The following is a 24,292-nucleotide window of genomic DNA, read 5'->3' on the forward strand; positions in this document are numbered from 1 at the left end:
CATAACAATGAATAGGATACCCATCGTAAATGAAGTCACATAAGATATGAACATGTGAAATTTCATTGATTGTGATTACTATAATTTGAAAAAGCTTGTTTTGCAACTATTGTAAAATAATTAAGTTTATATTTTCAATGAGGATTCAGTTTCGTGGTCAACAGATTTTTCTCTTTTACCAAGAGTGATACAATATCTGTATCTATTGCAAAAAAGTGAAAATGCCTCTAAAAAATAAAGCTCACAATTAAATTGTGGAACACTGACAATCACACTAGATTGATGACATGGCAGTAAATTATATTAGCATAATATTTGATTATTATTTTATTACATTAGACTTGTGATATTGTAGTATGGTACTACAATATCACATTGGTATGGTATGATATAAAACATATTAAGATAGAATGAAATTGCTGTATAATTGAAGATGTATAACTCACATCGAACCAATTCTCATTATAGCACCTTGGAATTAAAAAAAATATAAAATATATATCTCCAAGAAGCCAGCAGTTTCAGATACAAAGCAAAATTTCACTATTTTGAGTTGGTACTTGATCAGGATGGAAAATATCTGTGAGTACTTCCTTCACACAGTATGTGTTTACTATCAACTATAATAAAGTAACTAAATGGATTGAACAGTTTGTATGTAAGTGTGTTATAAACTATATGTAACTGTATTAATTATTGTGCATTAATCTAACTATGCAAATCTATTTGTGTAATGTGTATTTATATATAACCATATATGTCTAATTTAACTGTAATTATCATACTGACCATTATTAGTACATGTATATTTATATAAGTACATGTATATCTATATAAGTACATGTATATAAGTACATGTATATATATATATAAGTACATGTATATATATATATAAGTACATGTATATTTATATAAGTACATGTATATAAGTACATGTATATTTATATAAGTACATGTATATAAGTACATGTATATATATATAAGTACATGTATATTTATATAAGTACATGTATATTTATATAAGTACATGTATATTTATATAAGTACATGTATATTATTTATGTATATATATATAAGTACATGTATATAAGTACATGTATATAAGTACATGTATATATATATAAGTACATGTATATTTATATAAGTACATGTATATTATTTATTTAAGTACATGTATATAAGTACATGTATATATATATAAGTACATGTATATATATATAAGTACATGTATATTTATATAAGTACATGTATATAAGTACATGTATATTTATATATGTACATGTATATAAGTACATGTATATTTATATACATAAGTACATGTATATATATATATAAGTACATGTATATTTATATAAGTACATGTATATAAGTACATGCATATTTATATATATCTATATAACTACTTGTGTTTTTATATAAGGACCTAAGGTATCTGTTTTCACTCCAAACGTGACGTGTACGTTGTAGGTCCTTCATTAAATCCTTTCTCTTATCATCAGAGCTGTAGCTATGACCACTGAGTGCAGTAGCTGTAAATATTTAGGTCGCACATCTCTACACAATCCTTACACGAAAAAGGCTTCAAATGATGGCAAGTTTAAGCTACCTTACAATGGTTTAATCCATAAGCAGCAGTGTAACCAGCAGAGATATCACTGGTTTAGACATAACAACATCCAACCAATGGTGCCATGGTGATATGTTACAGAACCATCTTCAAGACATCGCTCAACTTTCAACAGGAAGGTCGGTTCCAAAGTATCTGTCTCCAAAATTTCCTGAAATAAAAGTTTCTTCATGATGAAAACTTCAGTTAACTTAACAACTTGTAATACATGACAAAATCAGGCTGTTTGTTTTCTGAACTAAAGTTTCAACAGGGTCCTGCTTTAGTCTCACATGAACTTCTCAGAAAAGATTGATTTTATATCTTTCCCACTATTTACCTTGATTCTGTTTTAACATACACTTTTCATTATAAAGAATTATTTGGCATTGTCATTTTAGTTTTCTTTATAAAAAACCAATTAATTTTTTCCAGTTATGTTCAGGTCCTTACCTATTCCAGGTAGTATGTGGAATTTGTCATTGACATGCTTGTCCACAGCCGTAGTGACAATCTTCACCTTAGGGAAGGCATACGCCACGGAGTGTACGCCTGAAGAACACAAAACAGACAGAAGTTAGAGAAGGTATACACCACGGAGTGTACGCCTCAGGAACACAAAACAGACAGAAGTTAGAGAAGGTATACACCACGGAGTGTACGCCTCAGGAACACAAAACAGACAGAAGTTAGAGAAGGTATACACCACGGAGTGTACGCCTCAGGAACACAAAACAGACAGAAGTTAGAGAAGGTATACACCACGGAGTGTACACCTGATGAATAACACACACAAAGGTTAGGGCATGTGGAGACCAACAAATGTACACCTGGGGAACACTACAAACCTATCACTAATGACACAGAATCTCTACAGACAATCACTGACAGACTACAAACCTATCACTAATGACACAGAATCTCTACAGACAATCACTGACAGACTACAAACCTATCACTAATGACACAGAATCTCTACAGACAATCAGACAGACTACAAACCTATCACTAATGACACAGAATCTCTACAGACAATCACTGACAGACTACAAACCTATCACTAATGACACAGAATCTCTACAGACAATCACTGACAGACTACAAACCTATCACTAATGACACAGAATCTCTACAGACAATCAGACAGACTACAAACCTATCACTAATGACACAGAATCTCTACAGACAATCACTGACAGACTATATAAACCTATCACTAACGACACAGAATCTCTACAGACAATCACTGACAGACTACAAACCTATCACTAATGACACAGAATCTCTACAGACAATCACTGACAGACTACAAACCTATCACTAATGACACAGAATCTCTACAGACAATCAGACAGACTACAAACCTATCACTAATGACACAGAATCTCTACAGACAATCACTGACAGACTACAAACCTATCACTAATGACACAGAATCTCTACAGACAATCACTGATGAACTGAAAACAAATCTGTTATTGTGTCATCTGTTTTATTTAGTTTGAACACAACCCCATCATACTGACCTGACTGAGCCATCAACAGAGACAGTAGAAGAATGTTTTCCTCAGGAACGTCATGGTCCAACAGCACCCTGATGGCCATCATAGCTGCTGCTCCAGTGGCAACTGTGGCATCCATCAACATCACATGTGTCTCTTTAATATCCTTTGGAAGTCGTAGGTAATGTAGCTGTGACAAGGAAACAATGAAATAAAATATAAACACACAGCCAAATATCCTTTATCAGCCTACCAGAATAACATGTATCAGCTGAATCCTACTGAGAAGTGTCTCACCTCTGGCTCCCCTGTATCAAAGTTGGTCTGTATGAGGATTTTGCCGAGCCTGATGTCCTTGCAAACTTCACAAAGAGCCTGTTCCATGGTCTCCCCAGCACGTAATATAGACACCCCACATATCTAGGGACAAAAGTCAGACAATGATATATGATATAGGATTGCAAAGATTGGGTAATTTAGAAACAATATCATGGAATTTAGAAAATGCTGATATCTCTAAATAATATTGTATAACACCAACATTGAAATCTGATACATCTTCCAAAATATAAACAAACTAATTTCCCTTCAATTTTAAAAGCTAAGTAAGCTTTTTGGAAAAAATTACTTCCTAATGCATCTCTTAGATCAGAAACGACTGAAAAAAAAAGTTTATCTTTTCAGGCTCCTTTTCCAACAGTTATCATTGTTTTTAACAAGTGTTAATTTACATCTACTTGTCAATCTTTTTCACAGTTTCAATATGATTTCTCTATGTTAAACAAAAAGTCAAAGGTTCCTGTAACACTCTTACCACCAAATTCATTTAAAAGCTGACATGCTTATGAAGTATTTCAAGTCTTAAAACCTCTTCCTCCATCTTTGACTATGAAAATCTTAGCTTGCATGAGGCATGACTTGAAGCTCATGAAAAAAATATTTTGAAGATGCATGGTTTATGAGAAATCACCTAAAATGTTTAAAACATTGTATCCCTAGAACCTGGATTAAAAACCACATTTCACTAAAGCAAGACTCTAGATTTATAAAACATTAATCATATAAAGTAGAGGATACCAAACAAACTTTTTTCCCCTGATGCTCCTTCAATGAGCCAAAATTATACTGTAATAAGTCATTATATACTGTTGATCATGAAATCCCCTTGGACATCAATGAACTAAAACAATTAAGAGTCTAACTGTAGCTACCGATTACTTAAAAAATCAAACATTCAACACATTAACAGCTCAAAACAAGGTGTCCATGCTGAAAGTTATGAATATCTCATGAATCAATGTTGAATGCCTGTTGTTTGACCTGCTTGAAATCTGTCTACCAGTAAACATCACACCATGCAGCAGCCATCTTCAACAATTCTCAAAGAGGCAAGGGAGGTAACTCAAACACTGTTAAACTTTTTGCTGTAGTATCAGCACAGAAATTCAAAAAGGCCAAAGGTAGTTTTGTGTCAGTTATAAATGACAAGAAGAATTCCATTCTTTAATCATTTATACATATAAAGGTATGTATAATCAGGAGTATTTTCCTATTTTAGGCCTAAAGTTTATGAAGATAAAAATCTGAATTCATTTGGTTTAGGATTATATCACCCTTCAAGGTAAATTTTTCTTCTTACATCCATTTCAAATACTTTCTTTTAACATAAATTTTGAACATCAAAAACTTCCATAAAATTGTAAAATATTGGTACATGGTAACATCTGTGTACCAGTAGAAAAACAGAAGTGAGACAAGAAGATGACATTAATGTCTTGATTTACCTTTGACCTTTGAAATGTACAGGAAAAAGAAGGCACAAGTTTACATGTATCAAAAACTGAGAGAAGAGTTTTGATGACAAACAAGGTCAGGGCTAGCATGTACCAACACATAATCATTCTTGATAGGTGAGTAGCAGTAGTAGGTAATCATCAGTAGTTACCAGGTAGTAGGTTTACATATGACACAGTTTCCATTGTCAGTGTGATCATTATAGCTTAATTGACTGTGTACAAAACTTCCACAATCCAACACAGTAATGTGTAACATACTGACACATGTTTACTTATTTACTTTGGACTCCAAATAAAGATACCAAGCCTGTCAAAAATAAAACTTAACACAATGAACCAATTTATAACTAACAAAATACATCTTCAACTCAGGATTCATGAAATAGGGAAACTCACATTGAAAATAGTCTAATTAGGTAGGACAGTAAAATGGCTGACACAAACCTGATGTAAATACATCTACAACTCAGGATTTACAAGATAGACTGAAAATAGTCTAATTAGGTGTGACAGTGAAATGGCTGACACAAACCTGATATTTTTTTGACACTTCATATATAACTTCTTGCTTACTGCCATTTGCACAAGCATTACTTATCTCACCAAGAGCTAAATAACCCCAAATAATGAAAACAATTTCAATCGATTGACTAGCTTGCTGTACCCTTAATTGGCAGCTGATTTGTATGTATATTTGAGTATATACCTGACATTTGTGTAGTTTTTGTTACTGTACCACTGTTCCCTTTGTACTGCGTACTACAGTAAAATTGACAATCATTGTGCTGATCAGTTAAATAACTGAAAATTAGATGAAGACACTTTTTTCATCATGTTAATGATAGAACTTCTTGTACAGAATGTAAATTGAGAGAATTTATTTTAATATTTAGTAACAATTGACTTACAGAGGTTATTCTTTTTTATGATTTGAAACATTTAGCCCACAGAAACATCTGAAAAATTACATAAATTGTTGTAACCTGGCAACAGTAACAAATGTATCTATTGGCCTTTTTTGTTTTATTTAGTGTGAATACAATTGGATACAAAAATATTTTATGTAGCTAATAAGTAGAGCATATTATAGAAAATGGCTATCTATAAATGTCTCAAAACTTCATCAATATAAACAGAATGTTCATGATAAGTAACCTGTGATCTATCTGAACTATAAATACCGTGGTTACACATAAAGGACACCGAGGTGAGATAGGCCGGGCATCCTGGTTAGACAGCTTACAACATAGCTACTTGTCCTTGTAATCTAGAGCAGAATCCAGAAATATATCAGCTACATTGCTTAATTCAAGTGATTTGGATTGGATGGTGAAGGATATATACACACAATATAAAATGGGAAAGAGATTCAAGATGTCAAAGAGATTATCTAAAAACCAATAAACCTAGTCTTATCTATAGCATTGTTTAGTCAAGGTTGTTTTCCACCTGTCAGCTCATCACTTCTTACTCCTCAAGTTGATGGTTAAGTTCCAATGGAGAGTGCTTTATCAGCAGTGTTTTGTTACATATCAAGTATGTGCTTGTTATATTTGTATAATCATTGATGTAAGTGGCAAAAAAAATCTAAACATAAAAAGGAAAGAAATTACTGACTATATTTTAAAGGTTTGTATGTGTAAAGGATAATGATAATTAGAGTTATAATACTTTTCATCAAAATTAAATAAAACAAAATGCTGTAATATATATAAAATGTGTGATTAAACAAATGGGCAGTGCAAATTGAAAAGTGGAATTAGGTTATCCTCCTTGTTAACAGATGATAATTGGATCTCCTGTATGATTTTGAAAATACTGGATAGAAAAAATTGAATTCGATTAAATAAAATAATGAGTACAAATCCCCTCGCATACACAATAACCTGTTAAATAGCTGAAGAATTTTCTTTTTTTTCAATATTGAGCTAAATGTCATTTTCGAAATGTCATTTTTTTGGGACAATAATAAGTAATTGCATAACCGCAAAGAAGCATCATTCTCTAGATCAATGGTAAATAATTATATATCACCATAGCAACATAATTAACTCTGTCACTAGTAACTCATTATATATCACCATAGCAACATAATTATCTGGGTCAATGGTAACTCATTTTATATCACCATAGCAACATAATTATCTGGGTCAATAGTAACTCATTATATATCACCATAGCAACATAATTATCTGGGTCAATGGTAACTCATTATATATCACCATAGCAACATAATTATCTGGGTCAATGGTAACCCATTATATATCATCATAGCAACATAATTATCTGGGTCAATGGTAACCCATTATATATCACAATATCACCTTAACAAGCTGAAAGTGTGATATAACACTTGTTTAGAAATTCACTTACTTCAGAAATGGTTAAAATTTTCTACTTAAATTGATGTTCATGACCAGGAATACCTGAAATATTCATTTAAATAACTTTATACAGTAGTAATTGAATCTGCTAGGAATTCACTCAAGGATAAAGAAGATTATATGAGGGAGTCTTACATGTGACCTTAGCCAAATGAAACAAACCAAAACCTAATTTTTAGCCTTGTACTTCACTGTTGAGCTGTTTATCCTGTACGTAATATCTAAATGTTGGACAAAGTTCCAACAATAAAGACACAAAGTTTGAAACTTCTACATGGACAAATGAATTGTGTTGCTGTAAGTGTGTACAGCTGCGAGGGGATCCTAAACAGAAAAAGAAAATAAGAGTCCTGACACAGTTGATTACAATTGTACCATGCTACTTTTTACCCATTTGTCTCTTGCACTTCTGCTTGAACTTTTGATCTTAAAACAACGAAAAACAATTTGAATTTCTGTAAAAGAAAATGTCAGTAGAAAGAATAGTCACTGACACATAAGTGTTTTTTTTGATAAAGTAATGGAAGTGAATCTTATCATTTTCATAGTAAAGTATTGAATAGAGTAGTGATACACCAGGGTGTATATGTGTATGAGGTGAGAGTTTGAATGTGTGAGGGGTAAGGGTGTGTATGTGTGAGGGGTAAGGGTGTGTATGTGTTAGGGGTAAGGGTGTGTATGTGTGAGAGGTAAGGGTGTATATGTGTATGAGGTGAGAGTGTGTATGTGTGAGGGGTAAGGGTGTGTATATGTGAGGGGTAAGGGTGTGTATTTGTGAGGGGTAAGGGTGTATATGTGTGAGGGATAAAAGTATGTATGTGTGTGGGGTAAGAGTGTGTATGTGAGGGGTAAGGGTGTGTATGTGTGAGGGTAAGGGTGTGTATGTGTGAGGGGTAAGGGTGTGTATGTGTGAGGTGTAAGGGTGTGTATGTGTGTGGGGTAAGAGTGTGTATGTGTGAGAGATAAAGATGTGTATGTGTGGGGGTAAGGGTATGTATGTGTGGGGTAAGGGTATGTATGTGTGGGGTAAGGTTATGTATGTGTGAGAGGTAAGAGAGTGTGTATGTGTGTTGGGTAAGAGTATGTATGTGTGGGAGGTAAGGGTGTGTATGTGTGTGTGGTAAGGATGTGTATATGTGCAGGATAAGGATATGGATGTGTGAGGGGTAAGGGTATGTATGTGTGGGGTAAGGTTATGTATGTGTGAGAGGTAAGAGAGTGTGTATGTGTGTTGGGTAAGAGTGTGTATGTGTGGGAGGTAAGGGTGTGTATGTGTGAGAGCTAAGGATGTGTATGTGTGGGGGGTAAGGGTGTGTATGTATGTGGGGTAATGCTGTGTATGTATGTGATATAAGGGTGTGTATGTGTGTAGGGTAAGGGTATGTATGTGTGTAGGTTAAGGATGTGTATGTGTGTGGTATAAGGGTGTGTATGTGTGTGGTATAAGGGTGTGTATGTGTGAGGGGTAAGGGTGTGTATGTGTGAGGGGTAAGGGTGTGTATGTGTTTGGGGTAAGGGTGTGTATGTGTTGGGTAAGCATGTGTATGTGTCGAGGTAAGGCTGTGTATGTGTGGAGTAATGGTGTGTTTGTGTGTGGTATAAGGGTGTGTATGTGTGGTATATGGGTGTGTATGTGTGAGGGGTAAGGATGTGTATGTGTGAGGGGTAAGGGTGTGTATGTGTGAGGGGTAAGGGTGTGTATGTGTGTGGGGTAAGGGTGTGTATGTTTTGGGTAAGCATGTGTATGTGTCGAGGTAAGGCTGTGTATGTGTGGGGTAATGGTGTGTTTGTGTGTGGTATAAGGGTGTATATGTGTGGTATAAGGGTGTGTATGTGTGAGAGGTAAGGGTGTGTATGTGTGAGGGGTAAGGATGTGTATGTGTGTGGGGTAAGGGTGTGTATGTGTTGGGTAAGCATGTGTATGTGTCGTGGTAAGGCTGTGTATGTGTGGGGTAATGGTGTGTTTGTGTGTGGTATAAGGGTGTGTATGTGTGAGGTTTAAGGGTGTGTATGTGTGAGAGGTAAGGGTGTGTATGTGTGTGGGGTAAGGGTGTGTATGTGTGAGAGGTAAGGGTATGTATGTGTGAGGGGTAAGGGTGTGTATGTGTGTCGGGTAAAGGTGTGTATGTGTTGGGTAAGCATGTGTATGTGTCGAGGTAAGGCTATGTATGTGTGGGGTAATGGTGTGTTTGTGTGTGGTAAGGGTGTGTGTTTATGTGTGAGGTATATGCATCTAGGTGTTGGGATAAGGATTAGTAGATGTGGGGGAAATGCCATTAATTAATGATGAAATGAACAGATATCTATCTACTAATGTGACAACTTCAAAGCATGTTTTATTTAGATTTGCCATGGTAATGCCTTGTTACAGTTGCAAAAAAATTTTTTTTTAATCTAATTGATTTAACAACACATTAAATATTTCAATAAAACTGATGCAAGGATACAATTATAAAGTTTGTTGAAAATGGAAAATAATTTAAATTCTTCATTCCAGAACTATAGTATGATAAATGCTACGTTGAACGAGAGGCGTTACAGAGAGATTCTATACACAGGACTGAGAGATGATGTTTACAAGCATAGCTGCTATTTACATATGCTGGACTTGGGGTCAGAGCAACAGTGTAGCAATGCCAGATGATCATACTAAGAGCAGTTAGTCAGGTATACATTTAGAGGGTAATAAAGTAAGAAATACTTTTACAACAACCTCAGTCTTTTTGCCTCCTAAAGAAGAATCATTACACATCTACAATACAAAACACAAATAAAACAGCCTGGTCATCACATAACTGGCTAGGGAGGGTGACCTACTGCTTGGTAGAGTTGGCATCTCACAGAATCACCATCAAATTAGCATCTTCTATCAGGTAACTGGCAGAATGGCCCACTGCCTTATTTCTCTGTAGTCAAAGGTCTTAAATCCACACTTCAATGTTTTAAAATCAGATTCTGTACTACCAAGCCTTTCTGCGTTTACCCGATCCTTAACATATTGGCAAATGGTAACTTACGTAACCAAGAAAAAGAATTAACTTACGTAACCAAGAAAAAGAATTAACTTACGTAACCAAGAAAAAGAATTATAAAATAAACATATTTGACCTAAATAGGCAATCACAATCCAGGTAAATACTAAATTTCAAGGAATGGATCAAGGGAGACAATCGCCAGGACAAGCAGGTCCAGAACACATTGGACAATGCTTACCATTTTGTCAATGCTTTTCTACACAAAAATGAGACATTGCTGAATACAGTCGAGTATATTCACCTCACATCAACATTTCATCAGGTGAGGAAAATTTCCATCAACCATCAGGTGAGGAAAATTTCCATCAACCATCAGATGAGGAAAATTTCCATCAACCATCAGGTGAGGAAAATTTCCATCAACCATCAGGTGAGGAAAATTTAGTTAATCATCAGAAGATGAAAATTTCAATTAATCAGAGTTTATGTAAGTCTACTTCCTAATGAACATACAAAAACTCCAATCTTTTGGCAAAATGTCACTAATACATAGGAATCATTTCTAATCTATCATTGTTTTGTTCTGATTAATATAAATTTATTCTAAATAATGATAAAAAAATGATGAAGATGATGTCAAATGAAAATCACAGATTTGAACTTTAATGAACCCGTTATCTGAAAAGAAATTCAAATAAAAAAATAATAATAAAAAAAGACAAAATGTGTTACCTTTGTGGCATTCAGCCTTTTCCCATCATAGAGTACATTCTGAGGTGTCTCCACCTTCACTGACTACAAAAACAACATAAACATCTAGCTGAAAGAATGATTGTTCTCATATACAAAAAATAATTGTAAATAAATATGAAAATCATTTTCGTCTTTTCATTAATACATTATCATATTGATTAACCATTATGTACATGTTGCTGGTATAAACTAGAATACTGACAAATCAAGAAAGAGTCTAGTACAAGTCTCACTCTAAACTGGGTCTTACATTCATAATGAATTTTTGCTGAATGCTTTATAGACACAATAATTTGTCTGTGAAATATGAATAAATGTTTCAAATTAGACCTGCAACTTTGACCTGTAGACTTTGACCTGTTGACTTTGACCTATAGACTTTGACCTGTAGACTTTGACCTGATGAATTTGACCTGCAACTTTGACCTGATGACTTTGACCTTATGAATTTGACCTGCAACTTTGACCTGTAGACTTTGACATGATGAATTTGACCTGCAACATTGACCTGTAGACTTTGACCTATAGACTTTGACTTGATGAATTTGACCTGCAACTTTGACCTGTAGACTTTGACCTGTAGACTTTGACTTGATGAATTTGACCTGTAGACTTTGACTTGATGAATTTGACCTGCAACTTTGACCTGATGACTTTGACCTGTAGACTTTGACCTTATGAATTTGACCTTATAAATTTGACCTACAACTTTGACCTGATGACTTTGACCTGTAGACTTTGACCTGTAGTGAGGCGATTTCTCATTTATTTCACTAATTATACTTCATTATATCATAACAAAGTACTTTCCAGTAAAACATCCCAATAATATATAAATTTTTGGTAATACCACAGGTCAGTACTTGCTGAATGCCACTTAGTGGATTTTACCTTGAATGGAAGCATGGACATAGCATACTCAAACAGCAACCTCATCAGTCTCTTAGAGTAGAATATGAACTCATCTCTTGCAGTTTCTCGATTTCTGTCAAAAATAATTTATGATATAAGTTACAGTTTAGGTTTCATAATATAACAATAAATAACATTCATTTTACAACTTTACAGAGATGTAGGAACCCTCTCTGATATTTGAATAAAATCTACGAATGTAGGAAAATTATTCATCTGGAAACATTTAATTTTATAAATGGTTGAAGTCCCTGTGATGTTCTCACCTTATAAATGTGTGAAGTCCCTGTACCTGAGGGGTTTTTTCCAACACATAAAGGGAGTCTGGCATCTTTGTTCCATTGTTTGCTGAGAGAGCTAGTTTGGACCTGAGTTTGAAGCCTCTCTGAACAAAGAAGAAGAAACAATATAAAACGAAGTTGCACTGATTCACCTTTACAGCCCTTTCTCTGGAAATCTGGAAACGGATATGATAAACATTTCTAAAAACAATTTTACTAAAACAAAAGTTACATCCTATCTGGTTTTAGGACGACTAAGGAATTCTAGTTTTCTACATCACTTGGAATTTATTTGAAAAATATATTGATTACCTTTTGGAGTTGTGTATGAACATGCATGACAATCAATCTGACAGCTACTATGTTTTCTCCTCCTGCAAAATATAATGCCTTGATAACAACATGTGTTTGTTATAAGTAATGGTAGGAAAAAAGGCTACCATTACAGAATGGGGAGGGCAACCTACAGCAAGAACCAAGCAAATTAAACAATACTGAGTGCGTCATTTGATATATCACATCCCATGTTTCATCCCTAAATCTCAGTCAAGGTTTCTTAGAGCTGTGGAAAACTGACCGTAAACAGACGACCAACAAACCAAAGCCTTTTAGCTGTTGTTTATGATAATTTTAATGAACTGCAGTCAATCTACAAGAAGGGAAGACAATAAACAAGTCAGCAGTGTCTGCACATGTGATGTAAAAAATGGCTATCGTTACAGAAAGTTTTTCAGCTGAGTAACAAAATCACATTATTTCTAATTGACAACTGACTCTTTGAAATCTGCTCTCCTATCTTCAAAAATGTACCTCCCTCCTACACAGAACTCTGACCTAACTATCAAGTGTATGACCTTTGTCAGTAATTTATAGAAGGTAAACGAAATATAGCTTAACATAAAGAGGGGAGTATATACCGGCAGTGAAGACAATTTACGAACAAAAAGGAATGTAAAGTCCTTTACAGGGAAAGAACCGGTGAGAAGCAACGTACTGGTTCAGGTAGTGCATCACATTTAGGATATAGGTGTATAATGGCATTGTCACCTCCCCTGCCATCCACATATAACTGCCAGGGTAATTTGAAACAAAAATCACAATTGCATTAAGGAAAACTTTGTGATTTGTTTGCTTGCTGTGAAATTTCACAGCCCTACTATACACGCAGACATAACACACTAACCTCTTGGAACAATAATGTCTGCATGTGTCATGGATGGTTCAATGTAATGTTCAAAGGCTGGCTTCACAAATTTATTGTACTGCTTTAACACTCCTTCTAAACCTCTACCCCGCTCGGCGATGTCTCTTTTTAACCTTCGTGCTAGTCGGATATCAGAGTCCGTGTCTACAAATATTCTCATGTCCATCAACTGAAACATGATGAAGGTAAGTTACCCATAATGCATAGTGGTGATTTATTAATTGTACAAAGCTGAATATTGTTTCTGTAAGAAACTAGTGGCTACTTATTAGATTCCAGGAAATGTGAAGAAGTGGACAAAAAAATATCAGCAAAAATTCTTTATTGAAGAGATGGTAATACAGATCCAGTGACTCTCTACACTTAGAGCTAAACCTTCTGGGTTAGCTGGGTTTTTGTGTTAGCATACTTTGTACAGGGTACAAAAGTGACATACCTCCAACAGCTCCTTGTTGACAAACGACATAATCCCCTCAAATATTACCACATTGGCACCATAGATAGTTTTCTGAAATACAAAAGTATATTGATTTTTGTATGAATTGTGGCTTCCAAAGCATGTTAGTTTCCCAGACTTTCAAACTTAATTCCATTTACATGACTTTCCAGCACAACATTCCTCTCTTCATGATACTTCTTTCCTCAAGGACATTCCCATCCACAACACTTTCACCCCAAACATTCCCATCCACAACACTTTCACCCCAAACATTCCCATCCACAACACTTTCACCCCAAATATTCCAATCGACAACATTATTCCCGTCAAAAAAAAAATCAACACCACTCCCATTCAAAACATCCTCTCCATCCATACCACTCTTGTCTACAACACCTCTCCCATTCACAACATCCTCTCCATCCAAACCACTCTTGTCTACAACACCACTCCCATTCACAACATCCTTTCCATTCATACCACTCTCGTCTACAACACCTCTCCCATTCACAACATCCTCTCCATCCAAACCACTCGTTTATAACACCTCTCCCATTCACTATATCCTCTCCATCCAAACCACTCGTTTATAACACCTCTCCCATTCACAACATCCTTTCCATCCAAACAACTCTCGTCTACAACACCACTCCCATTCACAACATTCTTTCCATCCAAACAACTCTCGTCTACAACACCTCTCCCATTCACAACATCCTTTCCATCCAAACAACTCTCGTCTACAACACCACTCCCATTCACAACATCCTCTCCATCCATACCACTCTCGTCTACAACACCACTCCCATTCACAACATCCTCTCCATCCAAACCACTCTTGTCTACAACACCACTCCCATTCACAACATCCTCTCCATCCAAACAACTCTCGTCTACAACACCACTCCCGTTCACAACATCCTCTCCATCCATACCACTCTCGTCTACAACACCACTCCCATTCACTATATCCTCTCCATCCAAACAACTCTCGTCTACAACACCACTCCCATTCACAACATCCTCTCCATCCATACCACTCTCGTCAACAACACCACTACCATCCTTAACATCCTCTCCATCCATACCACTCTCATCTACAACACCTCTCCCATTCACAACATCCTCTCTATCCATACCACTCTCATCTACAACACCACTCCCATTCACAACATCCTCTCCATCCATACCACTCTCGTCAACAACACCACTACCATTCACAACATCCTCTCCATCCATACCACTCTCATCTACAACACCTCTCCCATTCACAACATCCTCTCCATCCATACCACTCTCGTCTACAACACCACTCCCATTCACAACATCCTCTCTATCCATACCACTCTCATCTACAACACCACTCCCATTCACAACATCCTCTCCATCCATACCACTCTCGTCAACAACACCACTACCATTCACAACATCCTCTCCATCCATACCACTCTCATCTACAACACCTCTCCCATTCACAACATCCTCTCCATCCATACCACTCTCGTCTACAACACCACTCCCATTCACAACATCCTCTCTATCCATACCACTCTCATCTACAACACCACTCCCATTCACAACATCCTCTCCATCCATACCACTCTCGTCTACAACACCACTCCCATTCACAACATCCTCTCTATCCATACCACTCTCATCTACAACACCACTCCCATTCACAACATCCTCTCCATCCATACCACTCTCGTCAACAACACCACTACCATCCTTAACATCCTCTCCATCCATACCACTCTCATCTACAACACCTCTCCCATTCACAACATCCTCTCCATCCATACCACTCTCGTCAACAACACCACTACCATCCTTAACATCCTCTCCATCCATACCACTCTCATCTACAACACCACATTGATAAAAGGTATTTCATGCCTTTCTTTGCTTCCAACATCACATGACTATGTAAAGCCCCACAAACTACCTTGCTGTTGTTATCACATCATAAATAACCTGGCCCAATATAATCTGAATGAATCATCGCTTGCTTCATACAGCACAACACAGCAGACACCAGGGGTATGCAAAGTCTGATATACTTTATACTTTAATGTCTTCTGATGTTAAATCAGCACTACAGGATTTATATACAAATAGTTAAACATATGTAGATATAACTTCCTAAAACAATGGCTGCCACACTTAAATCAGACACAATTTTCTTTATCTGAGCTATAGGACTTAAATCAGACACAATTTTCTTTATCTCGGCTATAGGACTTAAATCAGATACAATTTTCTTTATCTGAGCTATAGGACTTAAATCAGACACAATTTTCTTTATCTCGGCTATAGGACTTAAATCAGATACAATTTTCTTTATCTGAGCTATAGGACTTAAATCAGACACAATGTTCTTTATCTGAGCTATAGGACTTAAATCAGACACAATTTTCTTTATCTCGGCTATAGGACTTAAATCAGACACAATTTTCTTTATCTGAGTTATAGGACTTAAATCAGACACAATTTTCTTTATCTGAGCTATAGGACTTAAATCAGATACAATTTTCTTTATCTCGGCTATAGGACTTAAATCAGATACAATTTTCTTTATCTGAGCTATAGGACTTAAATCAGACACAATTTTCTTTATCTCGGCTATAGGACTTAAATCAGATACAATTTTCTTTATCTGAGCTATAGGACTTAAATCAGACACAATGTTCTTTATCTAAGCTATAGGACTTAAATCAGACACAATTTTCTTTATCTCCGCTATAGGACTTAAATCAGACACACTTTTCTTTATCTGAGCTATAGGATTTAAATCAGACACAATTTTCTTTATCTGAGCTACAGGAATTAAATCAGACACAATTTTCTTTATCTGAGCTATAGGACTTAAATCAGACACAATTTTCTTTATCTGAGCTATAGGACTTAAATCAGACACAATTTTCTTTATCTGAGCTATAGGACTTAAATCAGACACAATTTTCTTTATCTGAGTTATAGGACTTAAATCAGACACAATTTTCTTTATCTGAGCTATAGGACTTAAATCAGATACAATTTTCTTTATCTCGGCTATAGGACTTAAATCAGACACAATTTTCTTTATCTCGGCTATAGGACTTAAATCAGACACAATTTTCTTTATCTGAGCTATAGGACTTAAATCAGACACAATGTTCTTTATCTGAGCTATAGGACTTAAATCAGACACAATTTTCTTTATCTGAGCTATAGGACTTAAATCAGATACAATTTTCTTTATCTCGGCTATAGGACTTAAATCAGATACAATTTTCTTTATCTCGGCTATAGGACTTAAATCAGATACAATTTTCTTTATCTGAGCTATAGGACTTAAATCAGACACAATTTTCTTTATCTCGGCTATAGGACTTAAATCAGATACAATTTTCTTTATCTCGGCTATAGGACTTAAATCAGACACAATTTTCTTTATCTGAGCTACAGGAATTAAATCAGACACAATTTTCTTTATCTGAGCTATAGGACTTAAATCAGACACAATTTTCTTTATCTCGGCTATAGGACTTAAATCAGATACAATTTTCTTTATCTCGGCTATAGGACTTAAATCAGATACAATTTTCTTTATCTGAGCTATAGGACTTAAATCAGATACAATTTTCTTTATCTGAGCTATAGGACTTAAATCAGACACAATTTTCTATATCTCGGCTATAGGACTTAAATCAGATACAATTTTCTTTATCTCGGCTAAAGGACTTAAATCAGATACAATTTTCTTTATCTGAGCTACAGGAATTAAATCAGATACAATTTTCTTTATCTGAGCTACAGGACTTAAATCAGATACAATTTTCTTTATCTGAGCTACAGGACTTAAATCAGACACAATTTTCTTTATCTGAGCTACAGGACTTAAATCAGATACAATTTTCTTTATCTGAGCTACAGGACTTAATTCAGACACAATTTTCTTCATCTGAGCTATAGGACTTAAATTAGACACAATTTTCTTTATCTGAGCTATAGGACTTAAATCAGACACAATTTTCTTTATCTGAGCTACAGGACTTGAATCAGATACAATTTTCTTTATCTGACCTACAGGACTTAAATCAGATACAATTTTCTTTATCTGAGCTACAGGACTTAAATCAGATACAATTTTCTTTATCTGAGCTACAGGACTTAAATCAGATACAATTTTCTTTATCTGAGCTACAGGACTTAAATCAGATACAATTTTCTTTATCTGAGCTACAGGACTTAATTCAGACACAATTTTCTTCATCTGAGCTATAGGACTTAAATCAGACACAATTTTCTTTATCTGAGCTATAGGACTTAAATCAGACACAATTTTCTTTATCTCGGCTATAGGACTTAAATCAGACACAATTTTCTTTATCTGAGCTACAGGACTTAAATCTGATACAATTTTCTTTATCTGAGCTACAGGACTTAAATCAGATACAATTTTCTTCATCTGAGCTATAGGACTTAAATCAGACACAATTTTCTTTATCTCGGCTAAAGGACTTAAATCCGATACAATTTTCTTTATCTCGGCTAAAGGACTTAAATCAGATACAATTTTCTTTATCTGAGCTACAGGACTTAAATCAGACACAATTTTCTTTATCGCGGCTACAGGACTTAAATCAGATACAATTTTCTTTATCTGAGCTACAGGACTTAAATCAGATACAATTTTCTTTATCTGAGCTATAGGACTTAAATCAGATACAATTTTCTTTATCTCTGCTATAGGACTTAAATCAGATACAATTTTCTTTATCTGAGCTACAGGACTTAAATCAGATACAATTTTCTTTATCTAGGATATAAGACTTACAAAATAAAATTCAAAAACATTGTCCAACTGTTACTCAACTGTTTGTTTGTCACGGCCATGAGTGATGAAGTTGTACATAGGGACTTCTACATTCTTTCCTTCTTTCAGTCTCTGGAGTGTCTTGATCAGAAGGTCAAAGTCAAAGGCATCAGGATGATCAAAGTTATATTCATTCTCCCCAGCCAGCTTGTGTTCCTTTTCACTCAATACCTGACAGTAAACAATCCAATTCTCCATTGAATAATGTAAACTGGTTCATTACAATGGATAAACACAAAATATTCTTCATAACTTTGTTCAGTGTTTAACATCACAGCATCCAAAGTCATCAGAGGACGAATGCCTTGGAAGACACCACCAAGAACAAGAATTTGAAAAGGGAGGAAGAACTGTAAGAAGTACAAAGTGTTTTAAGGGACCACTTTGTTTACAACTCTTCAAATGTTGCCAGGTCAGGGGATCAAAGAAAAAACCTTGGATTCTACAAGGCATCTTGCTTCAAGGAGGCATAAAATAGACCAATCAGTGAATAACAGTAGATTTATCAATCAATGAATAACTGAGTAGATTTATCAGTCAGTGAATAACTGAGTAAATTTATCAGTCAGTGAATAACTGAGTAGATTTATCAGTCAGTGAATAACTGAGTAGATTTATCAGTCAGTGAATAACTGAGTAGGTTTATCAGTCAGTGAATAACTGAGTAGGTTTATCAGTCAGTGAATAACTGAGTAGGTTTATCAGTCAGTGAATAACTGAGTAGATTTATCAGTCAGTGAATAACTGAGTAGGTTTATCAGTCAGTGAATAACTCAGTAGGTTTATCAGTCAGTGAATAACTGAGTAGGTTTATCAGTCAGTGAATAACTGAGCATGTTTATCAATCAGTGAATAACTGAGTAGATTTATCAGTCAGTGAATAACTGAGTAGATTTATCAGTCAGTGAATAACTGAGTAGGTTTATCAGTCAGTGAATAACTGAGTAGGTTTATCAGTCAGTGAATAACTGAATAGGTTTATCAGTCAGTGAATAACTGAGCATGTTTATCAGTCAGTGAATAACTGAGCATGTTTATCAATCAGTGAATAACTGAGTAGGTTTATCAGTCAGTGAATAACTGAGTAGGTTTATCAGTCAGTGAATAACTGAGCATGTTTATCAGTCAGTGAATAACTGAGTAGGTTTATCAGTCAGTGAATAACTGAATAGGTTTATCAGTCAGTGAATAACTGAGCATGTTTATCAGTCAGTGAATAACTGAGCATGTTTATCAATCAGTGAATAACTGAGTAGGTTTATCAGTCAGTGAATAACTGAGTAGGTTTATCAGTCAGTGAATAACTGAGCATGTTTATCAGTCAGTGAATAACTGAGTAGGTTTATCAGTCAGTGAATAACTGAGTAGGTTTATCAGTCAGTGAATAACTGAGCATGTTTATCAGTCAGTGAATAACTGAGTAGGTTTATCAGTCAGTGAATAACTGAGTAGGTTTATCAGTCAGTGAATAACTGAGTAGGTTTATCAGTCAGTGAATAACTGAGTAGATTTATCAGTCAGTGAATAATTGAGTAAATTTATCAGTCAGTGAATAACTGAGCAAATTTATCAATCAGTGAATAACTGAGTAAATTTATCAGTCAGTGAATAACTGAGTAGATATATCAGTCAGTGAATAACTGAGTTGGTTTTAGAGATGAAGTAACTCACAGGTTTTGGCAGCTTATTGTGAACATGTGAAGCATTGTAGTAATGTATTACCTAGTAAATTATTGCCCCTACCAGCTATTATGCTATAATGGATTATAAAGTTTCTAAAAATAGTAAGCGACCTTAACCTTGACCCAAAAGCACTTAAACTCAAAGGGTTCAAAGATGATCTAAAGCTTAACTAGTTTGTGAACTTTGCTAAGACTAACCTTCATCGAATGAAGCCCCCACAGCACTGACCATGATTTTCTATAAATAGTAACAGTGACCTTATTCTTGACCAAAAAATTCTGAAACTAAAACATTATTTTTTATACTTAATATGTAAAGTTTGATGAGAGTACCTACAGAAATGAAGCTGCAAGAGCACAGATGAAGGGAGAGATGGACAGACAGACAGGTGGATTGACCTTCCCCTTGCTCCCCTTCAGTAGGTTACGCATAACTTAAGAGTAATCACAAGTTATGGTGTAAACATGACACACTATAAGCGAGTTTGAATTTGTACAAATGAGTTACCTTGTAGAAGGAGTCCATGCTCAGAAGACTGACCCAAGGCACATCCAACATTTCAATGATTCTCTTGGCTACAGTGGTCTTGCCTGAAGCACTACCTCCACAAACACCTATGTGTAGACATAAAGTTAGGTATAAATGAGCCATGTAGTCAACAGTAAAAATAATAGAACTTACAGGATATTCTGTTTCATTCTGGAATAAAATTTTGAGTCTATACTAAAAAAAAAGGCTTGTTTTGCTAAAAAAAATAAGATTTTTAAAGGCATTTTTTTACATCATTTAAATAAGTTATAAAGCATAATAACACCTTGCATTGTTTAGTATTTTCCCAGAATAACACTACAATATATGAAATAAAAGAAAAAATACCCATAACAATTCAAGGAGTACAAAATTCTCGGCTTCATTTTATTGCTGTTTTTTGTTTCTCAATATCACAATATTCAGGTTAGCATGACAACTCACCAATGACAAAGGCCTCCTTTTGAGATCCATGAGAATCATACCAGGGTGGTCGCCCAGCTGTATATAAGGTCCTAATCCCAGCATGATAAACACGAACAGATTTGTTGGAGCTTGCTGCTATCAGTGATTTCTGACGTTTGATGAGGGATGTTTTACAAGGACTTTTGGGTGGTTTGACTGGAGATTTAGGTGGAGAGGTAGCAGCATCACCTATACGAATCTCTGGATCATGATCTTCCCCAGATCCACTACCACTGTAAAGTAATGATTATGGAATATAATACCTATCTCTGAGAAAATCAATCTGATAAAAATACATCTCAAGTTGATAAGATTTGTATAATTAAAAATATCCATAAGGTTTTCACATACTGAATTCAATTTTCATTCCTACTATTTTTTTGTTCATTTTTTTAATTATTGTTTTTCTTTTATCTTTGTATATTATTTTTTCAGTCTTTGTGAGCAGTCCCTTACTATGTGAACTTAAGGACACTTGGAGATCGCGATTTAAAACAGATTAACTTAATAAATTTCAGTGTTCATGAAATCATAAACATCATCTTTTATCACAAAAATGTTGACATTTTAACTATTACTTTTACAAATTTACCCAAGGTTCTTGATATGTTTATTTTCTATAAAAAAAAGAATGACCAACAGTTAATAAATTTCGTTCACATATTTATAAAATAGTACATAGGGATCTTTCTATCAGTTTTGTTTTAACAAAATAGGCACTGAGGTTTTACTGAATGGCGTCCGAGTCAACCATCACTGTTGAAATTCTTCCTCTAAATTTGGAGAATTAATAATTAATTTCTTTCCAAATATGGTATCAACATGATCTTCAAGATGTCTTAAATATTTTCTGTTTTCGTTTTTTTTTTTTAAGAATTCACTCCCAGATATTGTAGTTTATCATTATTTATATGTACATGAAAAAAAAAACTGACACAGTTCCAAATTGGTTATGTAGCTGAAAACCGAGGTTCTTAAAAAGCTATCCACGGATGCCGGACGGTGCAGTGAAAACCGGGATTACTATTTATTGTTTTATTTCAGACATCCAGTGACGAGTTGGGAACCGAACAAATATGCAACGCCGGTACATTATGCATGCACACGTGTATCCGGTCTACAAACACACCGTGGATTAATTATGTACTCCTGCACCTCAAATGGGGATTCATTATTTAGATCGTCAACTGTGGCCCAACCTCTCCAATTTTACACATGTAACCGCTTTCAATGTTAAAACTAAGAATAGTACTGGTCTGTTTTATTGCACACCAACATCCATCAAACAACACGTGTATTGCTACTCTGCCAAAAATGTCGGGAAAAGTATAACAGTCTGTGTGTTTGTACCGACCACATGGTCTCGTATATGACCAGTTGGAATTGAACAACGCCATAAAACTAGCTGTATTCAGCAGTGAAATGTAGTTTTGCCATGCCTACCTGTCAGATGCAGAGCTAGCAGAACCAGGCCTTTCAAAAATAAACGCCATTGTTTGATTATATGTCCAATACTTAAAAATAACAACACAGCACTAGGTCTACTTCCTGTTACTAATTTAAAGTCTTCATCACAAAGGTGCTTATAAATACGGGGGTCGTCTCAAAATGCAAAGACAAATTAGTTGACGATGTTTGCAAAATTGTTTTTCAAGCTGTCATTATTTGTAAGCTTTAATGATCAACATATATATTTTTCATTTGATTGTATACTATTTAATGACATTTTATCATTAGTAAATCTTGAAGTCGATGTCGATAGAGATCGCCAACGAAACAACTCGGACTATATCGCCAAATCTCGGGCAAAGAAATCGCTCATACCTGAAAAATTCTAAAAAAAAAAAAAATAAGGAAAATGAAAAATGATGATAATTTTGTGGGTTTTTTTTTTGCATTTATTGGCGATTATCGATAAGGAAAAACCACTTAATAGTGTAATCAGTCATAGAAGTGTAGCCGACTCTGGATGTACATAATGGCCATGATCATGACACGCACTGAAATACATAGTCACTCTACTGGATGTAGTGCCATGGCGAGGAATCGGATAGGGACGAATTTTCCGCTGTTCATTTTTAGATAAGTAAAAATATATTCACTTTTGAAAGCCGTTTATCATTGATTGATCTCGGGAACAATAGTGCACGATAGTATGGCACTTTGTGTGGTCGGCATGAGAATCTATAAAGCGAAGATAACTGAAACTTGACGAAGATCGCAAATGACAAAGAATGAAATTTACTTTTTTCTCAATTCCATTATTAGTGACTTTAATATGTTAGAAAGTATGTTAAAAAGTTAGAGAATGCAGAGGGAGGGTAGAAAATAAAGGAAAATGTTAAAAAGATAAAAAGATTATCATATACACAATACAAGTACAAACATATTGTTGTACGTATCTGTTTGGATACACAATACAAGTACAAACATATTGTTGTACGTATCTGTTTGGATACACAATACAAGTACAAACATATTGTTGTACGCATCTATTAGGATACACAATACAAGTACAAACATATTGTTGTACGCATCTATTAGGATACACAATACAAGTACAAACATATTGTTGTACGCATCTATTAGGATACACAATACAAGTACAAACATATTGTCGTACGCATCTATTAGGATACACAATACAAGTACAAACATATTGTTGTACGTATCTATTTGGATACACAATACAAGTACAAACATATTGTTGTACGTATCTGTTTGGATACACAATACAAGTACAAACATATTGTTGTACGCATCTATTAGGATACACAATACAAGTACAAACATATTGTTGTACGTATCTGTTTGGATACACAATACAAGTACAAACATATTGTTGTACGTATCTGTTTGGATACACAATACAAGTACAAACATATTGTTGTACGCATCTATTAGGA

At 34.9% G+C, this 24,292-nt stretch overlaps 1 protein-coding gene across 1 annotated transcript; it reads right to left on the reverse strand.

Moving 5' to 3' along the window:
- Window positions 1-1,381: 1,381 nt before the first annotated feature.
- Window positions 1,382-22,879, reverse strand: LOC132554122 (uridine-cytidine kinase-like 1). The gene is made up of 15 exons (XM_060218423.1): window positions 22,830-22,879; window positions 21,366-21,619; window positions 20,901-21,007; window positions 18,711-18,881; window positions 13,850-13,921; window positions 13,393-13,582; window positions 12,522-12,583; window positions 12,195-12,313; window positions 11,908-12,001; window positions 10,996-11,058; window positions 9,990-10,040; window positions 3,406-3,528; window positions 3,133-3,298; window positions 2,060-2,158; window positions 1,382-1,778 (listed from the first exon to the last, which is right to left on the reverse strand). Exons 1-15 carry the CDS (start codon window positions 22,877-22,879, stop codon window positions 1,729-1,731), a joined length of 1,671 nt encoding a protein of 556 aa, XP_060074406.1. The 3' UTR covers window positions 1,382-1,728.
- Between the last annotated feature and the right edge of the window lie 1,413 nt (window positions 22,880-24,292).

Source organism: Ylistrum balloti, unplaced genomic scaffold, assembly GCF_031769215.1.
Source record: "Ylistrum balloti isolate Yb309-2 unplaced genomic scaffold, AGI_CSIRO_Ybal_v1 Utg370380, whole genome shotgun sequence".
NCBI lineage: Eukaryota > Metazoa > Mollusca > Bivalvia > Pectinida > Pectinidae > Ylistrum > Ylistrum balloti.

Excerpts from the sequence above, each read along its gene's own strand:
- LOC132554122 (XM_060218423.1), bottom strand. The coding sequence starts at position 22,879 with ATGGCGTTTATTTTTGAAAGGCCTGGTTCTGCTAGCTCTGCATCTGAC. Across the intron at positions 21,008-21,365 it reads AAAGGAGGCCTTTGTCATTG|GTGTTTGTGGAGGTAGTGCT; the intron begins GTGAGTTGTCAT and ends GTCTACACATAG. Across the intron at positions 18,882-20,900 it reads GCATGGACTCCTTCTACAAG|GTATTGAGTGAAAAGGAACA; the intron begins GTAACTCATTTG and ends GTTTACTGTCAG.